The following is a 23,002-nucleotide window of genomic DNA, read 5'->3' on the forward strand; positions in this document are numbered from 1 at the left end:
GCTTTTTATCATTATAGATGTGGCATTCTCCCAAATAGTCTTTAGACACTCAAGGTACACCTAAAACTTCAGCTCTTGCTTTCCTTTTTATAGCCAGGCACTTAGGCTGGGAATCTTTTCTTTGCTCTGAATAATTTTCCAGATTCCATTGTATCCCTCTTTCCTGGTTCTGACTCCATGTGCTTTTCCAACTTTTACTTCTGATCGTCTCTGCTAGGTGAACATGTTTATCACTGACTCTCACTGAGCTGGAAGGGGATTCTCTGAGGGTTATATGATAAGTAAGTATGGGTACAAATATGAGTGTGATTTAGATATGAAAGAGGGAATTGAGTTGAAGGAAAGCAAGGGTTTTAGAGCAAGGAAGAGATGGAGGAAAGATCAAAACTACATATGAGCAAACTTGTTACTAAAAGTTTGCAGATCGGTGTTAGTAATCAGTTCAGTTTAGTTCAGTCGCTCAGTCGTGTCCGACTCTCCGCGACCCCATGAATCACAGCACGCCAGGCCTCCCTGTCCATCACCAACTCCCGGAGTTCACTCAAACTCATGTCCACAGAGTCGGTGATGCCATCCAGCCATCTCATTCTCCGTCGTCCCCTTCTCCTCCCGCCCCCAACCTTTCCCAGCGTCAGAGTCTTTTCCAGTGAGTCAACTCGTCGCATGAGGTGGCCAAAGTATTGCAGTTTGAGCTTTAGCATCAGTCCTTCCAATGAACACCCAGGATTGATCTCCTTTAGAATGGACTGGTTGGATCTCATTGCAGTACAAGGGACTCTCAAGAGTCTTCTCCAGCACCACAGTTCAAAAGCATCAATTCCTCGGCGATCAGCTTTCTTCACAGTCCAACTCTCACATCCATACACGACCACGGGAAAAACCATAGCCTTGACTAGACGGACCTTTGTTGGCCAAGTAATGTCTCTGCTTTTTAATATACTATCAAGGTTCGTCATAACTTTCCTTCCAAGGAGTAAGCGTCTTTTAATTTCATGGCTGCAGTCAGCATCTGCAGTGATTTTGGAGCCCAAAAAAATACTGGGTGCTAAATGTGACAGTTTGTGCAGACTTGAAAGTAGTAGGAACATGGAGAGAATCAAAACTTCATTGACCAGTAAAGCAATTAATTTCATACATCAGAACGGAGAGATGTATCTTTAGGGTTTGTTGATACAAATAAGGTACAAAAGTCTAAATGCTGTAATAGTTATCTGTAATAAGATAATATTTTTTAAAAGAAGAGCAATAGAAATGAAAAATATCTTCCTTAAAAGTTGATTGTATCATACCTTTAAGGATTATTGTACTGTATTTAGCTGTATCCATGCCAGAATTGTGAAAGTTCTTTTCTGAATTATAAAGTTAGGGAGATAGTTTCCTAAACATCTAAAACTTTCTCTTAATTATACATTTATTGTTCATATCACCCACTCTGATCATTATGTAGTTAAGGTTAATGTGTATCAAAGTGCTTTAACTTAGCAAATGTTTTGAGAAATAGTTACTGGATGTCAAAACCGATGACATTGTCTTTTTCCTCCTCAGCTATGTTTGGAACTCATTAGTAAGTGCCTGAATGAAAAGGAAGCAACTGTATTTAATTTCAACAGGTTTCATAAGCTTCCTTTTCAGGAAAGCTACATTTTTAACCCATCTTTTAGAGTATCTTCACAGTCAGTGATATGTTGCTGACTTTCTGACTTCTGATCTTGTTGCTACTGTCATGATGGCATTCTTGTTCATAACTGGACAGCAGTCACGTAGCACTTGACTATGCCTCAGAGTTGTCCGTTGGAATTCTTTAAAAGGTGCAGAATGTTAAATCAGAATCCAGAGGTGGAGAGGCAAGCAGGACATGTGTCTTCTCTGCAGGTACGACCCTGCTCAGCCAAGTTGAGTGTGAGTGCTCAGGGGCTTGGAGTCATTGTTGCCATTGCTGAGTCTTATCAAAAGAGGCAAGCTAGTAATATAGAATGTTGCTGTTGAGGCATTTGTAACCTAATTAAATTTGAATCTTCTTTTCCCTTACCCTTATTAGTCAGCTGTGAACCAACCTGAATATTTAGCTGGTGCCTGGGATTTATTCATAATGTGTTGAACGAATGTCTTTTGATAATAGATTCATTAAAGTAACCATTGGACAAAGATTCTCGATTTTTATAAGTGATAGAACTCTGTGTGTGTGTGTGTGTGGGTGCATGCACGTACTCAGTCATGTCCAACTCTTTGCTACCCCATGGACTGTAGCCCATCAGGCTCCTCTGTCCATGGGATTTTTCAGGCAAGAGTACTGCAGTGGGTTGCCATTTTCTACTCCAGCGGATCTTCCCGACCCAGGGATCAAACCTACGTCTCTTGCGTCTTGTGCACTGACAGGCAGATTCTTTACCACTCGTGCCACCTGTACTCACATACAAATGCAATGCAGAGTGTTTAAAGTTCCTGAAGCTAAAGACTTGTTACATAGATGTGCTCTGCAAGTTTCTTCTTCATTAACACTGGAATTTTGTTTTGGGGCAGAGTACCTTCTGAACAATGGGGAACTGTTAGAGTAGTATATGTTCCTTTCTCACATTCTATTCATGATCTTCAGAGAGAAAAAACAAACAAGATTAAGTACGTGTGAATTGACACATTAAGATGGCTGGAACCCTATACTGGTTAGTGTCTTTAAATGGATACCCAATCTTTTAAATTTCCTTCATGGTTACTTTTATCCTCTCTTTCTCTATAGTTTACCACTTATTTCTTTATCTTAGCATACCGTTGTAGTAAATAGACTGATTTCCTCTAGAGCAGGGCTATCAATAGAAGTTTCACAATGATGGAAATGTTTTTTATTTGCATACATTTAGTTAGCCTGACTAGTTTGTTAGCCCTGCCTTTTCTCCCTGCTATCAGTTTTAGGGATTCTAGAATATATTCCTCTCATGTAGTTAGATATGTTTCACTCTGAGAATGGCAGTTATGCTGAGTCAGCCATCCGTAATTGTGCCTTAGATTGTCTTTTGCCTTGAGACACATGGGGCACTGACTTGCAGAAGAACCAAGAACAGCTTGATGTATCATGAAATCACTTCCTAGGTTAAGGTAATATAATAGAGGTGGGTGGGGAAAAGATGGAGCACAGGCAGGAACCTCAGCCCAGGGCCACTGAAGGGTATGAATAACAAGGAGCCTTTCCTTTCTTCTCTTTATTACTTCATTGGACTGATCTGAGGATTGAATGAGATAATGTAGTGAAGCACTTTGTGAGAATATAAATGGCTGTATAAATGTCAGCTACTTTTAATATTAATGAAAGATTGGGAGTTGAGAATAAGTTCCTTTCTAGAGTGCAGCTTAGTTTTAGAGAAGTGCTAACTAGCTTTTCCGTTGAGATAGAAGGCAAGGATCAGTAGATGTGTGACAGACCAGGGTGAAGAAGTAGGGATTGAGATAAATGTGAAGAAGGTTTATCTGCTAAGAATAATGAGAAGATTGAGAGCGTAAAGCAATGGTGAGGAACATTGCTGAGCCATTTCAAAGGCCAGTTGAAATTCCACGGTATGTGTGAATCTGTAGAGAGCTTATATGTGTATATATATATACACACACATATGTGATTTTGCATCCAGCTTTTATCAGTACTGTATAACTAGGGAACAGAAAAAGTGGAAGGTGGGAATGATTCAGAATTGAAGATGGTGTCACTTATAAGGCATTCAAGTGTGTGGTGATGGTGGAGGGCTGGTGACAGAGTGGTGCAGTGTGAGTTAGTGAAAAGAACTGGGTTTGTGGTAGCTATGCTTTAGCCCTAAAGTGATCAAATGCATTGTGTGATCTGCAGTAGTATGATTGGTGTGAAACAGAAGTCAACAAATCATTGCAACAGCTGGTCAATGAGGTTAGGGGAGCAAAGGCTTTATATTGAGCACTAAACACTATACATTTCATTTTTATACCTTATAACTACCTCTGTATCCATCCTACACATGAAGAAATGGAAGTTCAGCAAGTTTAACCTCTCCAGTTCTACATAGCTAGTAATCCAGCTAACCTGGTGAGTTGCAGAGATGAAATTAGGATCTATGTATCAGGTTATGCCATATGAAATTGCTGTTATTTGACTGTTTTTGACTGACAAAAATGAGAATTTCATATGGTTCAACTTCATATATTCCTTTTCCTTTATAATTGGCCATAATATGAGATTGGGATATATTTCAAATACTACTTTGTTTCTTGGCCACATGTCTTTTTAATCAGTGAATCAGGTAAGTTGTTTTGTTTCTCTGACAGAAGTTAAATTAACTTACCTTTTAATTGTGTAATCCCTTTTTTTCTTTATGGGTTGGTGGACCTCCAGTACAGTTAAGATTTTTTTCTTCCTCTTGTAGCACTGGATTTCCTGGAACAAATTTTGACATTCAGCCCCATGGATCGGTTGACAGCAGAAGAAGCGCTTTCCCATCCTTACATGAGCATTTATTCTTTTCCAATGGATGAGCCAATCTCAAGTCATCCTTTTCATATTGAAGATGAAGTTGATGATATTTTGCTTATGGATGAAACTCATAGTCACATTTATAACTGGGAAAGGTAAAACTGATCCTAAATTAGGAAAAGCTTTTGTTTTCAATAAAGCATAATTTAGTGAGTTTTATTTTAAATTGTATATGATCAGACAATGTAAAAATCTTAAAAATTTAGAAATGGTCTTTTTGGATTTCTGCTAAACTTATTGCTGTCTTTGAATAGCCTTTATGTAATTCCAGTATTTAATAGTTATTGCTTAGTGTATATATAATGGGAAAAGTTAAATGCTACTTTGGAACAGGAAGTAGTTAATGTTGAAATTAGTTTGTTTACTTGCTGTATTTTTTAACTCCTAAAATGTTGAAGTATTTATGATCAAATATATCTGCCAACCATTTACATGAACATTTCTACTATCTGTATATAGTTGTTTTCTCACATACCCAGATGTCTTCCAATCTCTTCATTTTCTACCATACACTTATTGGTTAAGTCATCTAATTTCTTTTCTGTTCTCTCCTCTTCAACCGCCACTGTTTTCACTTGTGTCTTAGTCTGCCTCTACTTGGTTGAGGTGTGGTCACCTTGCTGTAATGTGTCAGTAAAAGGATACCACATTCAGTAACACATTTACATGGAGACTTGTTTTGTTCTGCTCATGGTGATGAGTTCCAGCAAGCCTTCTTCTAGTCTGCTTTATTACCTTAGAGTGAAAATCTGTATGGCACCTGATTGAAATTAGAGATCTACATTTTGTGGCCATAAAGGTTTTTTTTCCCCTGTGTGTGAAATTATGTTTGTAGAAATTGTGAAATTGAAATTGAACTGTAGACCAGCCAGCCACTTAGATGTTTATGTGCAGTTTATATAATTATAATTATATGCTCCATTGCATCATATCGCTTTATATAGTAACCGGGCTTACCTATCCATAAAGATTATAAATTCTTATATGACTTAATACTCTTTATTATTCCCCTCATAGACCTAGCAAGCACAGTGCTTTGACCCACAAGGCATGCAGTAAATTTGAAAGTGAAATCATATACCTGGAATAACGCTAATGTATTAATTTTTTTCAGGTACCATGATTGTCAATTTTCAGAGCATGATTGGCCTATACATAACAACTTTGATATTGAGGAAGTTCAGCTAGACCCAAGAGCTCTGTCTGATGTCACTGATGAAGAAGAAGTACAAGTTGATCCTCGAAAATATTTGGATGGAGACCGTGAAAAGTATTTGGAGGATCCTGCTTTTGACACCAGTTATTCTACTGAGCCTTGTTGGCAGTACCCAGATCATCATGAAAACAAATACTGTGATCTGGAGTGTAGCCATACTTGTAACTACAAAACGAGGTCATCATCATATTTAGATAACTTAGTTTGGAGAGAGAGTGAAGTTAATCATTATTATGAACCCAAGCTTATTATAGACCTTTCTAATTGGAAAGAACAAAGCAAAGAAAAGTCTGATAAGAAGGGCAAGTCAAAATGTGAAAGGAATGGATTGGTTAAAGCCCAGATAGCTTTAGAGGAAGCATCACAGCAGTTGGCTGAAAAAGAAAGGGAAAAGAAGCAGGGCTTTGACTTTGACTCCTTCATTGCAGGAACTGTTCAGCTTAGTTCACACCACGAGGCTGCTGATGTTGTTGACAAATTAAATGACCTGAATAGCTCAGTGTCCCAGCTAGAATTGAAAAGTTTGATATCAAAGTCAGTAAGCCGAGAAAAACAGGAAAAAGGAATGGCAAATTTGGCTCAATTAGAAGCCTTGTACCAATCTTCTTGGGATAGCCAGTTTGTGGGTGGTGGGGAGGACTGTTTTCTCATAAATCAATTTTGTTGTGAGGTAAGGAAGGATGAGCAAATTGAAAAGGAAAACACTTATACCAGTTACCTGGACAAGTTTTTTAGCAGGAAAGAAGATACTGAAATGCTAGAAACTGAGCCGGTAGAGGATGGGAAGCTTGGGGAGAGAGGAAATGAGGAAGGATTTCTGAACAGCAGTGGGGAGTTCCTCTTCAACAAGCAGCTTGAATCCATAGGCATCCCACAGTTTCACAGTCCAGTTGGGTCACCACTTAAGTCAATACAGGCCACATTAACACCTTCTGCTATGAAATCTTCCCCTCAGATTCCTCATAAGACATACAGCAGCATTCTGAAACATCTGAACTAAAACACTCAGCAGACATTTCTCTTTGTATTCTTCATGAAATGTGTTTTGTCTTTTTTATTACTAGTGTTTAAGTCTTTTTTTTTTTTTTTTTTACTTGAATCAGATGGTGTCATTTAGAAAGGATTTATTTCTTGGTTTTTAAAATCCAGACTTTTTTTCTACATGTGAGATGGTTTTCATTTTAACTGGCATGTCGTTTGCACACAAAAATAAAGAATAGAGCAAAATAATGCAATGCAGGAGGAGACAAAAGAAATGCACTAAGACAAGTAAAAAACATTCTCTTATAGAACAATGATCTGTTTTACAGGAAACAAAAATCTTGCCTTGAAATTTACACAGTGAGACTGTACATAATTGCATGAAAATATCTATTTTTTTCCTAAAACATTTTTCATTCATGAGTATTTTCAAGTTTTTCATACTGTACACATTTCTTAAAAACACATGATACCAGCAGCAACTGAAAATGAATGCCGAATTTGGTACACATGTGTTATCTACCTCAAGGTAACAAGAGTATGTGGCAAAACATATACCACCCATAGTGCTTCACAATATGCACTTATATTTAGCCAGCGTTTATTGTAGTAAACTCTTCCTAATGAGATTCACTCACTGTTTATAAATGTTCTGGTATGCATTCTTTATAGTGAAGTGTTACATCACATCTTATTTATTTTAGCAAATCAGTATATTTTCTGTATTTAATTATAAAAAGTTAGTTTTTGAAATTTATTTGCAAATACACTTTTTTCCATTTGGCACTATGGTTTGTTGCCTACTTAGCTGAATATATAATGTCAGCTTATCCTAAGGCTGTCCACGTACTTAATTTACTTAAGTATTCATTTTAAGTAAAGCGCTCACTGTGTATAGGAATTTGTATTTTGGAGGTGCTTGATCTATCTACAAAGAAAAATTAGGAATTACTTTATTATAAAATGCTCCTAGAAGTCTTAATTGTGTTTATTTTTTAAAAAACTGTAATGTTAGACTTGTGTGCATGGAAGTAATTAAGGTACATCATTATTGTAGTTTAAAAGTTGTACATGATAAGACATATTTTGTTTTTACTGTATGTTTTTACTGAACGATCTATTCCCCATCCCAAAGCAAGCATGAATAAAATTAGGTTAAATGTAGCATGTGGCATCGCAGTCTCTTAGAATTTGTCTCATCTATTTTACTTTATTGAATACTGTCTGTATCTTTGGTTATCCTGTTTGAAGAAAAAGGACAAATAAAACATGGCCAGCAAATATGGCTCCTGTTTAACTCTTTGGCTTCCCTGGTAGCTCAGCTACCAGTAAAGAATCTGCCTGCAGTGCAGGAGACCCTGGTTTGATTCCTGGGTTGGGAAGATCCGCTGGAGAAGGGATAGGCTACCCACTCCAGTATTCTGGCCTAGAAAATGCCATGGAATATATAATCCATGGGGTCGCAAAGAGTTGGATACGACTGAGTGACTTTCACTCTTTAGGTAACGAAAGTGATTACCTCGTTAGAATGAAAATCACTAGCAGAATCTTCTCTAGTTCCACTTTTCAGCATCTTTGAATTGTGGCTACAGTTGAAACTATGTTAGGCTAAAAGACTTTGAAGAAAAAGACTCTTTTTGTCTTCACACAGAAATCTCTTGTTGACTTAACCTCACATATTAAAATGGTAAGGCTTTCTAGATTTCAAAGCTATTATGTAAGATGTGTGTGGAAGCTTTGTGCAGTTGGAGGATGTGTTTGTATTTTAATTGTATTAAATGTATTTGTTCTGCATCATCTTTCCTTTGCTTAAGAACATACCCATTTTACCTATCCAAATATGACCAGTCTTTCTTTAACATCACTTTTCCTGTTTGTCTTCCATTCTTGTTTTGTACATTCTCTTAATATCTGGACTTCTGCCTTCCCACTGACCTATTTATTGATTTCATGTGGATTCACAAAGGTTTTAAAGATACATATATTTTTAATGAATTCAGTGATTTCAGTGACTATCACTGTTGTGAATTTATATACTCAAATTCCCTTAAAAAGTTAAGGTCTTAGAGGAGAAGCTTTCAGTTTTTCACATTTGGATATGATGTTACTTGTGGATTTTCATATGTAGCCTTTGCTATGTTGAAGTAATTTCCTTCTGTTCTTATTTTGTTGAGTTTTGTTTTTAATCATGAGAAGATACTGAATTTTGTAAAATGCTTTTTCTCTTGAGATTAATCATGTGGGTTTTGACATTTATCCTGATGCTGTGCTATATTACATTGATTTTTTTCATATGTTGAACCAGTCTTATATTCCAGGAATTGCACCTGTCCATAGTATATAATTCTTTTAAGATGCTACTGGATTTAGTTGGCTTGTTTTTTTTTTTTTTTTTGAGGATTATTGTATCAGTATTCATCAGGCATATTGGTCTGTAGTTTTATTTTCTTATATGTTTGTCTGATTTTGCTATCAGGATAATGCTGGCCTCATAGAATGAGTTTGGAAGTATTCCCTCTTAAGTTTTTTGGAAGAGTTTCAAAAGGATTGGTATTAATTCTTTAAATGTTAGATAGACTTCTCTGTTGAAGCTATCTGGTCCTGGGCTTTCTTTGTTGGGAGGCTTTCAATGATTGATTTAATCTCCACTTCTTCACAGTTCACTCTTGTAGGTTGCATATTTCTAGAATTGTGTCCATTTCTTCTAGGTTATCCAACTTGTTGGCATACAGTTGTTCATTATAGTCTCATATGATCCCTTTTTAATTTCTCTTTCATTTCTGATTTATGTTGACTCTTATTCTGGCTAAGCATTTATTAAATTTGTTTATTTTTTCTATATTTCCATTTATTTCTATTACAGTTTTTATTTTCTTCCTTCTGATAACTGGGTTTAGTTCTTTTTTTGTTTTTTTCCCTTGTTCCTTGAAGTGTAAAGTTAGATTGTTGATTTGAAGCCTTTTTTTTTTTTAATGGACTTCATTTTTAGGGAAATTTCAGATTCTCAGCAAAAGTATGCAGAAGGTACAAAGATTTCTGATATATCTATTGTCTCCATATATGTATAATCTTCCCCATTATCACCATCCCCCACCAGAATGGTACATTTGTTATAATTGATGAACATAACACTGACACATCAGAATCAGCCCAAGTCCATAGTTCACCTTAATTAGGGTTAACTCTTACTATTGTACATACTGTGGATTTGGACAACTGTATAATGACATGTGTCCATCATTGTATCATAGAGTTATTTGTCAGGTGATCCATAGATCTTCATTTCTTTTTGGTCAGTTCATGGAGATTCACTTTGTTTCTTTGGGCCTTGTTTCCCTGTTTCTTCATGTGTCTTGTTATTTTTTTTGTTCTGATTTTTGCATTTGAAAAAACAGGTACCTTTGCCTGCTTTACAGACTGGCTTGTCCTGGGAAATATCTTCACCAGTCTTGCCAGCTCCAATATTTTGGCCACCTGATGCGAAGAGCTGACTCATTTGAAAAGACCCTGATGTTGGGAAAGATTGAAGGCAGGAGGAGAAGGGGACGACAGAGGATGAGATGGTTAGATGGCATCACTGACTCAATGGACGTGAGTTTGGGTAAACTCCAGGAGTTGGTGATGGACAGGAAGGCCTGGCCTGCTGCGGTTCATGGGGTCGCAAAGAGTTGGACACGACTGAGCGACTGAACTGAACTGCATTGAACTTCCCAGCTAGAGATTCTCAAACCTTTTATAGAGTTGTGTAATCTCTGTACTTGTATGTGTAAACTCCCCCCGCCGCCCCCAACTCTTCATACCCCAACCAGGTTTCTTTTCCAAGGAGTTATAGGCTCTTGCTTTGTCTAGTGTCTGTCCGAGGTTGTCTGATACTGCAACAATTCTCTGAGCTCTCTTTTGTTCTCATTGGCCCTCAGGCATTCAAGAATGGTGCTTTGAGTCAGGCCAAACTGAAGTCTCCTGGGCAGACCCCTAAAACCTAGAACAGTGGGGGATTGTTCTAGTCTTCCATTTCCCTCCCAAAGCTACAGGGTGGGCTTTCCCTCCCAAGCAGGAGCTATGCTGGCTTGAGGAGGGGGCTGACATGGTTGAAATAAAACTGCTTTCAGATTATTCATTTCAATGTATTTGTTCTAGACTTTGAGATTGTCAGGGGGATTCTGTGACTTCTTAACTGGTATCTGGAGTTCTTATGAAGGCTTTTTGGACCATATGTTAATGTCAGTTTTTCTCTGAGGTAGTGAGGTCTAGGGGTTTCTATTCTGCCATCTTGTCTATGTCCAAAAATAATTTTTAAATGACTGGTTATGACTTAGAGGAATGTCCCAGCTGTGGTGCAGCTTTTAGACTTTGGGATGATCTGTGTCATGAGATGAGTCACATCTCTGAACTAATGGCTTGGCATCACGATTTTTAGAGCTACTTCTGATTCTTAGATATTAGGTTTAATTTGGAAATAGCAACACCTTCCCTCCCACACTTCTTTGGTTGTTTAAATAAGATTTCAAGCATGTAGAAAAAGTGTAGAATTTTTAAAAAAACATACCACTTTATTAGTTTGTCTAATGTCAGTTTGTGTCAGATAAACACCTACAGATAAAATTGAATCCTCAGCCTTCCCACATCTCATTTCCCTGCCTCTCTCCTCAGAGGTAGACTCTTTTCTGAATCTGGTTTGTCATTCTCATGCAGTTTTATACTTTTACTAATTTTGTAAGTATGTAATGTTGCATATTAAAATCATGGCAAATTTTTTCAACTTAGGTTTTTCATTCAACATGTCTGAAGTTTATGTTGATGTATGTAGGCCTAATTCCATTTTAATTGCTGTTTTGCAGTGTATCCATTTTTGAAATAACATTTGTTTTTAAAATTTTGCTGCTAGAAACACATTTGCAGTGAGAATTCTTGTAAACACATATAAGAGTGTCTTTTGGGTAATACATAGTATAATTGCTAGATCACAGAGAAAGCATATCTTCAAGTCTGTGAGATGCTACATTGCTGTCCAAAAATAAGCCTATTGATTTACACTCCAAGTGTATGAAAGTTTCTGTTCATCCACATCCTTCTGAAGAAGAAACCAACTCTTCTACCCAGTTAACCCTACCAGGCTCGGTTTACTTGAAGTACAGTTCAGTTCAGTTCATTTCAGTCTCTCAGTCGTGTCTGACTCTTTGCAACCCCATGAACTGCAGCATGCTAGGTCTCCCTGTCCATCACCAACTCCTGGAGTTCACCCAAACTCATGTCCATTGCGTCGGTGACGCCATCCAACCATCTCATCCTCTGTCATCCCCTTCTCCCGCCCTCAATCTTTCTCAACATCAGGTCTTTTCAAATGAGTCAGTTCATCACATCAGGTGGTCAAAGTATTGGAGTTGTAGGAATCAAAATTTCTAATTCCGAACAACTTCATGACAAAGTTATGACTACACCTTAGGTATTTTTGTGCAGTTGCTTCAAAGATGGTGAGATAGTCTTGTTTCTTATTTCTTACTGCAGTTACTGCAGCTTGGGAACAGGTAAGTCAATTTTATAAATTTATACTTGGGCCTGCATCTAGGGAGTAAACCAAACTTTTAAAATAAAATCCAATATGGTATCACCTTTACTTCTAGGTTAAAATAATGTATTTTACTAGGTTCTGCATAGTATTATTCCTTTCAAAATTATTTAGAAGTACTGTTTTCTGTAGCACATTTAGTGGGCTGGTTTTGTTCTTTGAATTGCTCACCTCCTAATCCTCAGTTTCTGTTTAAAGACTCTACCCTAAATGGGTTTATCATGTATCTACTATTAATAAATATTAATAATTGTAGTTTGTCTCTTAATATTAGGGTTTCTTACTATTTAATAGGTTGAAATCTGGCTTGAGAGGATAAAGGACAAATTGGGAGATCCAAATTTTGGATCCACTTTCACCAAACTCATCTTCTCATTGGGTGGCACTTATCTCTTTGGACCTAAGGTCCTTGTTAATTTAGGTGATGCACATTACTTGAGCCTCATAATAACCGCCTACCTGGGGCAACTCTGAACGGGACACCTTTTGAATTCTAACCCACTATAATGGCCATGATGTTTAACCTTTACCAGTATGTATTCCGTCTAGTCTTATTTCTGTAATAGCTGCACTGGACTGAGTGCATTAATGTGCCTTTGAGGCAGAATAAGAATGAAGCTTTGTGTTCAGTGCAACCTTGCCAGAAACAAACGTATTCAAAGTTCAAAGTTGTTTACCTTTGAAAAAGCATTGTGAACTCACCAAGCTCTCTTCATAGAGCCTGGGGCATGCTCCTTAAATAAACCAGGTGAAGAGAAGGATCTTTGCAGGCTCTTCCAAGGCTTAGTGTGTAATAAGTATCTTACGGAAAAGATGGATGTTTGATTACCCATGTTGGAACACTATCTCAGTTCCAATGCAGAGATCTAACAAATTCCATTGGATTTGTATGCTAACGCTTGCTGTCTTGATATAGCACAGTGATGGTGTCACAAGTCTAGCTAAACAGGATACTTACCTTGTGGTACAACCGTTGTATGTACAATTCCTTGCTTATAGCTCGGTGCTGCTGCAGTAGGATGACTGGTGCTTTGCCAGATCCTGGGCTCCTGATTCAAACTCCAGCCCAAGCCTGTTTCTTCACGTCCAGCTTAAACCACAAACTTGGATCCAAATTTGTCTGTGTACTTGGATTCTGCTTCCACTTGAGCTTACCACTCCCACACCCACATAACTTGAGATGACTTCAGCTGCCTACTGAGACACTGAAACTTGCAGTATTGCGCAGTCTTTGAGCACACAAGCTTCAGAGTCAGATCCAAACCAAGCTTAATACTGGGTTCTACTGCCTACCAGCCATGTGTGGGTTATTCATCCTCTTGCTTTTCCTCATCCGTAAGATAAGGCTAACGACACCTAGGGTTTTGTAAGGATTAAATGAAATGTACTCAAACCTTTCTAGCAGAATGTGTCATATATCATACACTATCCTTGCTCTTGTCCCATTTCAATTGTTGCCTTTCCCTTCCAAATTGGACAGAAACTCTGACCTTGACTTTGCTTTCAGTATCGCATCCCGTTATCTAAGTATCATAAATTCTGGCCTTGACATACAGATGGCATTTTGTTCTAGGCATAGTGCTCATCAGCTCTGCCCAACTCCTGCCTCCAGGTTTTGATCCTTCCTCAGCCCAAACCCTGGCCTGAACTACTTCAGCACAGGCAGCTCTCAGATCTATAAAGACTAAGGAGTTCCTGTCCACTTTCTGTGTTTGCTGTAAATAGTCTGCGTTGCTTTTTGTCTCCCTGGAGAACAAGTGTCTTCATTTGAAAGTCAGAAGCCTAGGAGTCATTTGGTGTTCCTTCCTCTGAAAAGCCACAGCCAATCCCTCAGTGAGTCTATGGCAATATCTGGAATCTGGCCACTTCTCACCATCTCCATCGCTGCTACACGATCCAACCCACCATCTGTCTGCCGGACTATGGCCACAGTCTCCTTTCTGGTCTTCCTGGATCCCCTACAGTTTATTCTCTGTACAGCAGCCAGAATGATCCTTTTAAATCATAAATCAGATCATGTCTCTCCTCCAATTACTCGAAATCTCAATGACTGCCCTCCTCAGAATAAATGTGAAGGTTTTGACTGAGGCCTACAAGGCACCCATCCACGACTCCTTGCCAAGTTCATGAGACATTTTGACAGAGAGGGAAAGAGAGGGATGAACAGCCACCTCGGCTCCCACTGGCTCCCACCGTGGGCTGTGTACTAGCTCTTCCCTTGGCCTAGAAAGCTCAACCCAGAGCGTGGCATCCCTTTCTCCCTCCCTTCTTAGAAGTCTCTGTTCAAACATCAACTTATCACAGAGGCTGTCCCTGACCAGTGCATGTGCGGTAACACATATATTACTCCTGTACGCCTGCGTGGCTTGATTTTTTCCAGCACATACAAGAACATGTTATATCCCCCATTTTATATTGTCTGTCTCCCTCCACTTAGACCATACGTTCCTTGAGACAAGGACCTCATCAGTTTTTTTCACAGCTGTATCCCCAACCCCTAACGCAGTACTTGGCACATAGCAGGCACTCAATATTTGTTGAATGAAAGCATGAAGGAAATGAATGATAACTGCTGTTTTCCAAATTTCCTTTTGGATTGATGGGGCTCGGGGCTAGTGAGGTTCTATTGACATTTCTATTTGCTAAATAGTTTTGAGGTTAAATTACAGTGTTCATGTTTCTCCAGCCTTTCTATGATTTGCAGTGGGGAAGGAGTAACTTTGGGGTTCCTTAGGTGTGACTCTCCATAACTAAGAAGCTCTAAGTTGCAGTCTCAAGAGCAGTTAGAAATTCTCAAAAAAAATGTCATCTGGTCCAGCAGGTTCATTTTCCTGAATTGCATTTCCAAAAGTGGGTGCAGTTTAGGTTAATGATAGTCTTTGCTCCTGACTCAGCTGCTTGTCTATTTTCCTGTTCTCTTTCTTGGAATGACTATACCTGTCAGGGTTGCACAATAATTTGTTCATGACCCAGTTAAGCCAGGACAAGGTGGTTTATTTTTTAACTGCCTCTGTGCTATTCCTGTTAATCATAACCCTGCCAAATGAGCCAGGCCTAGAATGTACGTTTAGTTCAAGAACTTTGGCAACAGAAACCATGCTAACCTTTGAAAATTTATCGGGATTCAACAGGGGACTCATGGAGCCCAAGAACGGGGTCTCAAGAAGAACCAGAACCAGGCTGGAGGGCACCAGCAGCACAAAGAGGTCTGTTTCTCAACTCTGCCTCATTCTTTCTAGACCAACCAGGCTTCTTGGCCCAAAGATGGCTGCTCACAGCTCAACTTCAAGTGTAACTTCCGGATGTACAGAATGCTTCTGTCTGGCTGTCCATCTCTCTGTTTCCCTCTCCTAAGTCAAAGCTTCTCTGGGAAAAAAAATCATATTGGCCCACCTGTGTTTAACTATTACCAGTGGCTGGGTTGTGTTGAGCAAACACTGCTGCTGGAAGTCAGCCCTTTTAATGGAGAGTGGAAGGCAGGTAGAGGGGTTGTTTTTAGATGGCTGTCCCCAGTGTGCTTGCGACACATGGTGATAAACTCTCTTTCCTCCATCATTTTGAAGGACAATGCTTTTGCAACTGGACCCCACGGGGTCCTCCAGGCATTGATTCCACTGGCTTGTCTCTTGTTGGGTTTATCAGAACAATCTATAGCTTCATCAATCACAATTCTTTGATTTGTATATAGTGTTTGAGGATTTTTTTTTTTTTTTTTGTCTGCCCTGGATCTTTATTGTGGTGGCAGGCGTTTTGGTAATAAGCCAGCTGAGCTGTTCTGTGGCATGTGGGATCTTACTTCTCCAACCAAGGATGGAACCCGCATCCCCCACATTGGAAGGCAGATTTTTAACCACTGGACCACCAGGGGAGTCCCTGTTTGATGATGTTTAGAGCGTACTTATATATTTTATGTGAGTTTCACAATAACCCTATGAAGTCAAGCAGACCATATAGTATTATCCCCATCTGCAAGTTTAAGGATACAGATAGAGAAATAAGTAACTACCCCAGGTTTGGGCAGTGGTGGAATCAGGACTAGAATTCAGGCCACCTAATTCTTAGGTGCTTTTTCAGGTTTTTTAATTAGAATAAAAATTTCCTTTAATGTCTGCTAAGTGACTCATTTGAAAAGACCCTGATGCTGGGAAAGATTGAGGGCTGGAGGAGAAGGGGACGACAGAGGATGAGATGGTTGGATGGTATCACTGACTCAATGGACATGAGTTTGTGTAAACTCCAGGAGTTGGTGATGGACAGTGAGGCCTGGCATGCAGTGGTTCATGGGGTCACAAAGAGCCAGACACAACTGAGTGATTGAACTGAACTGAAAGTGTCACACCAGTATATTTCTCTGTTGATGGTATTAAATAACAAATTTCTGATAAAACAATTTTTTATTTTTAATTTTAAAATATGTGTATATATTCTTTTAATTTGTATGCATCTATCACTTAATTGCCATTAATTATAATTCTTAAAAATTATATTTATTCATTGTGAGATAGTAGAAATATATTGGTTCTTGCCCCTGGTTCCTGACACAGAGTTTTTAAAATCCTTGTAATTTCTTAAGTGATAAGACCACTAGAAGCATCTTATGTTCTAACATTTGGTCTTTGACTTCAGTTCTGACACAGAATTCCTAAATCCCTTGGAATTTCCCAGGTGTTAGCAGTGTCTTGTTCCAAAGAAGTGACCCCTGGTGGGCTCCTAGATGGGGACTGGTGACCAGAAAGACCAACTATGATTAGAAGCTTGATGTTTTCAGCCCCTCTCTCCATTCTCCAGAGATGGAAGAGGGGCTGGAAATGGAGTTTATGACCAATCCTATTAATGTGGTGAAGCCTTCATAAAAATCCTAAAAGTATGAAATTCAGAGTTTCCAGGTTGATGGAAACTTTGTATACTGGGAAGGTGATTCACCCAACTACATGGGGAAGAAACTCTTGTGCTCAGGATCCTCCCAGGTTTCACCTTCTGTATCTCTTCATTTGACTGTTCATCTGCATCCTTCATCACATCCTTTATTACACAGCAATAAACTTTTAAGCATAAGAAGACGTTTTCCTGAGTTCTATGAGCCGTTCCAGCAAATAATCAAATCCAAAGGGGAAGAGGCTGTGGGAACCCCCAATTTGTAGCCAAGTTAAAAGTTGCAGGTAACCTGAGACTGACTGCTTGTGATTGGCATCTGAAGTGGGGGCGGCCTCAGATCCCCTTAACATGTGGGATCTGATGCTATTTCCTGAAAGACAGTGTCAGAATTGAGTTAATTTGTGGGAGACCCAGCTGGTCTCCCAATTGCAGACCCAACTGCAGAATTGGAAAACACCCCCAACATGTAGAGTCGGAATGTTGTGAGTATGGTAGCAGTATTAGGGCAAAGACACAGGAGAAGTGTAGGTTTTCTACTCATTCATTGAATATTTTGTCTTATTTCCTTACATAGCACCACAGTTATGTAGGTTATGATTTACTAACCTGTTATGTCCAAAGTTTATTATCTTCTGGAATGTAAGCTTCTTGAGGGAAGAGATCTTTGTCAGAGTTGTTCACTGATGTACCTATCTCAACACCTAGAAAAGGGCCTGCATATAGTCAATCCTCAAATATTTGTTGAATCTATTTTTTATTTAACACAAATACATAAAGGTAATTTCATACATTTTTAGTTCATTTTATTCTCTTTGCTTGTTTCTCCCCAGTTGTCTACTCCCTCTCAGAAAGCCCCACCATACATGCCTGACAATCACATGTATCCTAACATAGGATACTTATAGTATATATAGACAGATAGATAGATATACACACCATATTCACACATATGCAAATATACTTTTAAAGTTTAAAACATGATTGGTTTTCAAAAATGTCGTATTGTTGGAATAAACTTCCTTGTCCATCTTGCTTTAAGATAGGGAACCTACCTGACTTGATTATTTACTTACCTATGGGAGAAAAGACAAAAGGAGTTCTAAGACTTCTAACAAATTAAAATGTTACCTTATTTACCATCTGGATTCACATATGTCATTTGAGTACTGTAATCCGTAATGATCAATTAGTATAATAGAACTTTCAAGGTTCAAGTCCATGTTGCACCAAAAATACGTTAAAATTTTGAAGTTCTGATGCCTCAGAGAGACATTTTCATGATGACTAAGTATGTGACTTAGGATTTCATTCTTTTTGTTTCTGTACTGTACCAGGTGGCTTGTGGGATCTTAGTTTCCCCACCAGGGATCGAACCCATGCCCCTTGCATTGTGAGCGTGGAATCTTAACTACTGGACCACCAGGGAAGCACCAGGATTTCATTTCTATATGCGTTTCCAGCACCATTTCTCTTAACATTCTCTTCTAAATGGCTTCATTGTTTGGACACTATCTCCTTTTGTAGCCATGTCACCCAGTCTTTCCTTACCTGTTTAACTGGTGAACAGAAAGGCATTAGGACGTTGTTTTATTTCGAACTATTTTTTCAACAACTAATAAAAACTCATTGAAAAATTAGAAAATGCAGATAGGCAAATGGGAAAAATTCTCCAAAACTCCATCACCTAGGTAAAAATCAATGTTAATTACTACTCCTATATTGTACCTTTCCTCTCACCTTCTCTGCTTCCTTGCTGGTTTTCTCCTAAGGTAATTGGTTTATTTTTCCATATTTATCAAAGTATAAAAGTGATTCAAAGGTATACAAAAAAAATTTCCTTCTCTCCCACCATACTCTCTCTCTTCCAAATATCCAGTCCTCACAGATAATTGCTGTTATAGTTCATTGTGCGCTTATCCAGAAATTTTTCTATGCATATGCAAAAATCTATACCATTATTTTTTCAAAATTGGGATCACATTAGACATACTGTTCTATAACTTATTTTTCTTCTCTAACAATGCATTTCAAGTATCTTTCTATGTCATCAGTAATTGAGTTTTTTTTTTTTTAATGGCCATTTAATGTCTAATGGTGAGGATTCATCCTTTGTAGCTAGTTTCCTATGAATGGACATTAATTGTTTACTACTACAGACATAGCTGTAATAAACATTCTTTGGGTGCCTTTGAAAACAGTTCTGAGGAATCAATTCTAGAAGTAGAAATGTTGGGTCAAAATTCTCCTTACACTGAACATTTCAAAGATCCTCCAGGGCTTACTTTCAGCCTGCTGCCTCAGTGTGGAAGGCTGGTTATTCTCAGCTTCTCACTTAGACATGAAAATGTACTGCAGATCCCGTGTGGTGCAGGGGTAAAGAATCTGCCTGTCAGTGCAGGAGACATGGGTTCAATCCCTGGGTTGGACTGGTGGCAACCCACTCCAGTATTCTTGCCTGGGAAATCCCACGGACAGAGGAGCCTGGTGGGCTTCAGTCCATGGGGTCTCAAGAGTTGGACATGATTTAGCTACCAAACAACAACGAAGTGCGTATATTCCAATTGTGACCTCCCAATCCATCCCACTCCCTCTTCTCCTCTTGATAGCCATAAGTTTGTTCTATGTCTGTTTATTGTGATTTTGATTTCCATTCCCCTAATGACTAATGATGCTGAGATATTTTCATGTGTTTATTGGGAATCTGTATATCTTCACTGGAGAAATATCTACCTGGATCTTTGCCCATTTTTAAATTGGATTGTCTTTTTATTACTGAGTTGTGAGAGTTCTTTATGTATTCTATGTACAAATCCTTCATCTGATATATGATTTGCAAATATTTTCTCCCATTCAGGGGGTTGTCTTTTCAAAGAATGAATTAGAAAATATTCTTTCTTCTATTTGGGGGGAGATTTTGTGAAAGATTAGTATTAGTTCTTCTTTGAATGTTTGGTAGAATTCATCAATGAAGTCATTGGAACCTAGGCTTTTCTTTCTGGGAAGTTTTAAAATTAATTACTAATTATTAGATTTATTTTTGTTCTTGTTTTTAAGGTAAGACTCTAACTTAATTTTTTCTAAATAGATAGTCAATTGTTCTAACATCATTTACTGAATAATCTGCCTTTTCCTGCTGATTGTAAATGCCACAAAATTTCTTTAGACCATGTTTGGATCTTGTTTGCAGCCTTACTCCTAATGAAGAAGCACAAAAGGAATTTGCTTTATCATGGCTAAATTCTTTGTCCTGGGGCATGTACGGTTGGAAGCCATAAGGGACCAGGAATGGCTCATGATTTTCCTGTCTCATCATGAATGTGTCAGTGTGGTCTGGACTGCACACAGAGTCCACCAACACTCCCAAGCCTTTGTCCTCATCTGGGAGCACATCATTGGATGCCTGCCTGCCTGCCCACACCACAGCAGAAGTTCAAGCCAGGCCAGGGCCACCAGTCTGCTGGCCTTGCTCTTGTGGTCTGGATCCCTGCCTTGGGTGATTTCCTGAACTTTGGAGTCAGATGGGCCTACACGTCTTTCCTGAACCTCTCTGCAATCACATTTTTCTGTGACCTTGGACTTGGTCTTTTAATGTTGTGTCAGTGTCCCCCACTCCCTCCATGCTTGGGAACAGTGAGTTCTGTTCTCTGCTTTCTTTCTGATCCAGGACACTAACTATACTAATCTGCAGCTCTCCTCTTCCCCGCCCCCCTACCTCATTACATGCCTCTACTAATCCCTGAACTACTCATTCTGACCCTCTCCACCCCGACTCATCCCACAATTGTTGATGACTCAGCCATGACATCCCAGAGACAGGATCCTATGCTTGATTTGACTTGATTCTGAGTCCTCTCCTCTCCCCTGATTCTATTATGTACAATAGATCCATGTGAAGCCATGGAAATAAATGAGGTGGTTGAGAGCAAGAGTGAATGGTGAGAAGGTGCCAAGACACACCCTATCAAATACCAACATTCAGAGCCCAGTGAGAGAAGTAGAAGCTGAGAAGAGTGACCATGGAGGTGGACAGAAAACCAGGAGAATGTGGTGACTGAGAAGTCAAGACATTAGAGTGCTCTAGGATGGAGGGAGAGGGCAGTGGGACCAAACGCTACCATGAGAATTCACGTTAGACTCAGACTGAAAAGTACGAAATGGATTCGGCAACACAAGGGTCATTGGTGACTTTAGCAAACTTCTGTATCAATCATCAGCTAACTCCATTGTTTAAAACCCTCAAAACTTCCCGTCTCCTTCCAGGGAAAGTGGCCTCCACTCCAGCATCGCCCCTTACCTTGTCCATGCACTCAATGTCAAGCTCCAGCCAGGCTGAGGTTACTGCATGAAGAGATGCCCCATTCCCTCTTCTGTGCTGCACCCTCTGCCTGGAACCCTCTCCTCCTCTCAGACTCCCACATTCTCTTCCCAACCAATTCAAGTACTGTCTCCTCCAGGAAGCCTTCCCGGACCCCCAAGTTGGGGTAGCTGGTCTTCTCTTTTCTCAGCACATCATGTATTGGGATGAGAAAGATACATTTTCCCCCAGGAGCATGTCTAATCCCTCTTCATTTCTCTCATCCCCTGGCCAGGACCTGCCCCACCATGCTTCCGAGCATGCAGGGAAACAAGTCTTGCTGATGAAAGTGGGATTGCTCCCAACTTCCCTCTGACCAAGTAAGTAAACACTTGAGAGTCAAGTTGGTTGGCAGCAATGGGATGGCTGCATCAGCATCATGAACCACAGGTGTTTCTTTGCTCTTTGGTTTCATGTGGGTCAGGTTTGCTAAGAGACCCGTGGGCAGGAGTGCAATTCCTGGTGACCCCTTCCTCGGGGTCATTAGGTTGCAAAATCCCCAGTATCAGTTCAGGTCACAGGCTTTTCACAGCACTGCCTGTGCCTCCAGTATGGACTTGCTGGCCTCTGCCTCTTTCTGCTTCTCCACCTGCCCTCCTCCGCTGGAGCCCTTCCCTCCTCTACGTACCCATCTTTCAAGCATCTGATAACATCCTGCTGATTCACATTTGCTTCTGCATTGATGAATCTCTGCCAAATCTTCCCTTGCCCCACAGGTCTCTTCCTCCTTTCTCAGTGGAAGGGTGATCTCTGGTTGAGTTGTTAACTCCCTAAGGTCGAGGAGCATGCTCTTCCTTCTTGTATTTGCTGAATCCAAGCCTTGCTAAACTGTACTTGCTAATTGATTTCAAGGAAAATGGACTTAAAAAACATTAGCTTATTTATTTTAATTGGAGGATAATTACTTTACAATACTGTGGTGGTTTTTGCCATACATCGACATGAATCAGCCACGGGTGCACATGTTTCCCCTCATCCTGCATCCACCCCCCTCCTCCCTCTTCTCCCCTTCCCGCTGGGTTGTCTCAGAGCAGCAACTTTGAGTGCCCTGCTTCATTCATTGAACTTGCACTGGCCATCTATTTTACATACGATAAAACACATGTTTCAATATTATTCTCTCAAATCATCCCACCCTCATCTTCTCCCACATAGTCCAAAAGTCTGTTCTTTACATCTGTGTCTCTTTTGCTGTCTTGCATATATAGGGTCTTTTGCTGTCTTGCATGTATAGGGTCGTCATTACTGTCTTTCTAAATTCCATGTATATGCGTTAATATACTGTATTGGTGTTTCTTTTTCTGACTTACTTCACTCTGAGTAATAGGCTTCAGTTTCATCCACCTCATTAGAACTGACTCAAATGCGTTCTTTTATTTTTATAGCTGAGTAATATTCCATTGTGTTTATGTACCACAACTTCCTTATCCATTCGTCTGCCAATGGACATCTAGGTTGCTTCTATGTCCTAGCTATTGTAAACAGTGCTTCAGTGAACATTGGGGTACATGTGTCTCTTTCAAT

The 23,002-nt window shown here is 39.4% G+C and overlaps 1 protein-coding gene across 2 annotated transcripts in view; it reads left to right on the forward strand.

The window, feature by feature from the left end:
- Positions 1 to 7,847, forward strand: part of MAPK6 (mitogen-activated protein kinase 6) — a 35,071-nt gene extending 27,224 nt beyond the window's left edge. For both annotated transcript variants that reach the window (XM_055435837.2, XM_055435838.2), the window contains exons 5-6: positions 4,380 to 4,581; positions 5,601 to 7,847. In XM_055435837.2, coding sequence (XP_055291812.1) covers positions 4,380 to 4,581; positions 5,601 to 6,702 — 1,304 coding nt within the window. In that variant the 3' untranslated portion in view covers positions 6,703 to 7,847. The remainder of the gene's footprint in view (positions 1 to 4,379; positions 4,582 to 5,600) is intronic.
- Positions 7,848 to 23,002: the final 15,155 nt, after the last annotated feature.

Source organism: Moschus berezovskii, chromosome 9, assembly GCF_049115385.1.
Source record: "Moschus berezovskii isolate FMDL1 chromosome 9, NW_MosBer_1.0, whole genome shotgun sequence".
Taxonomy (NCBI): domain Eukaryota; kingdom Metazoa; phylum Chordata; class Mammalia; order Artiodactyla; family Moschidae; genus Moschus; species Moschus berezovskii.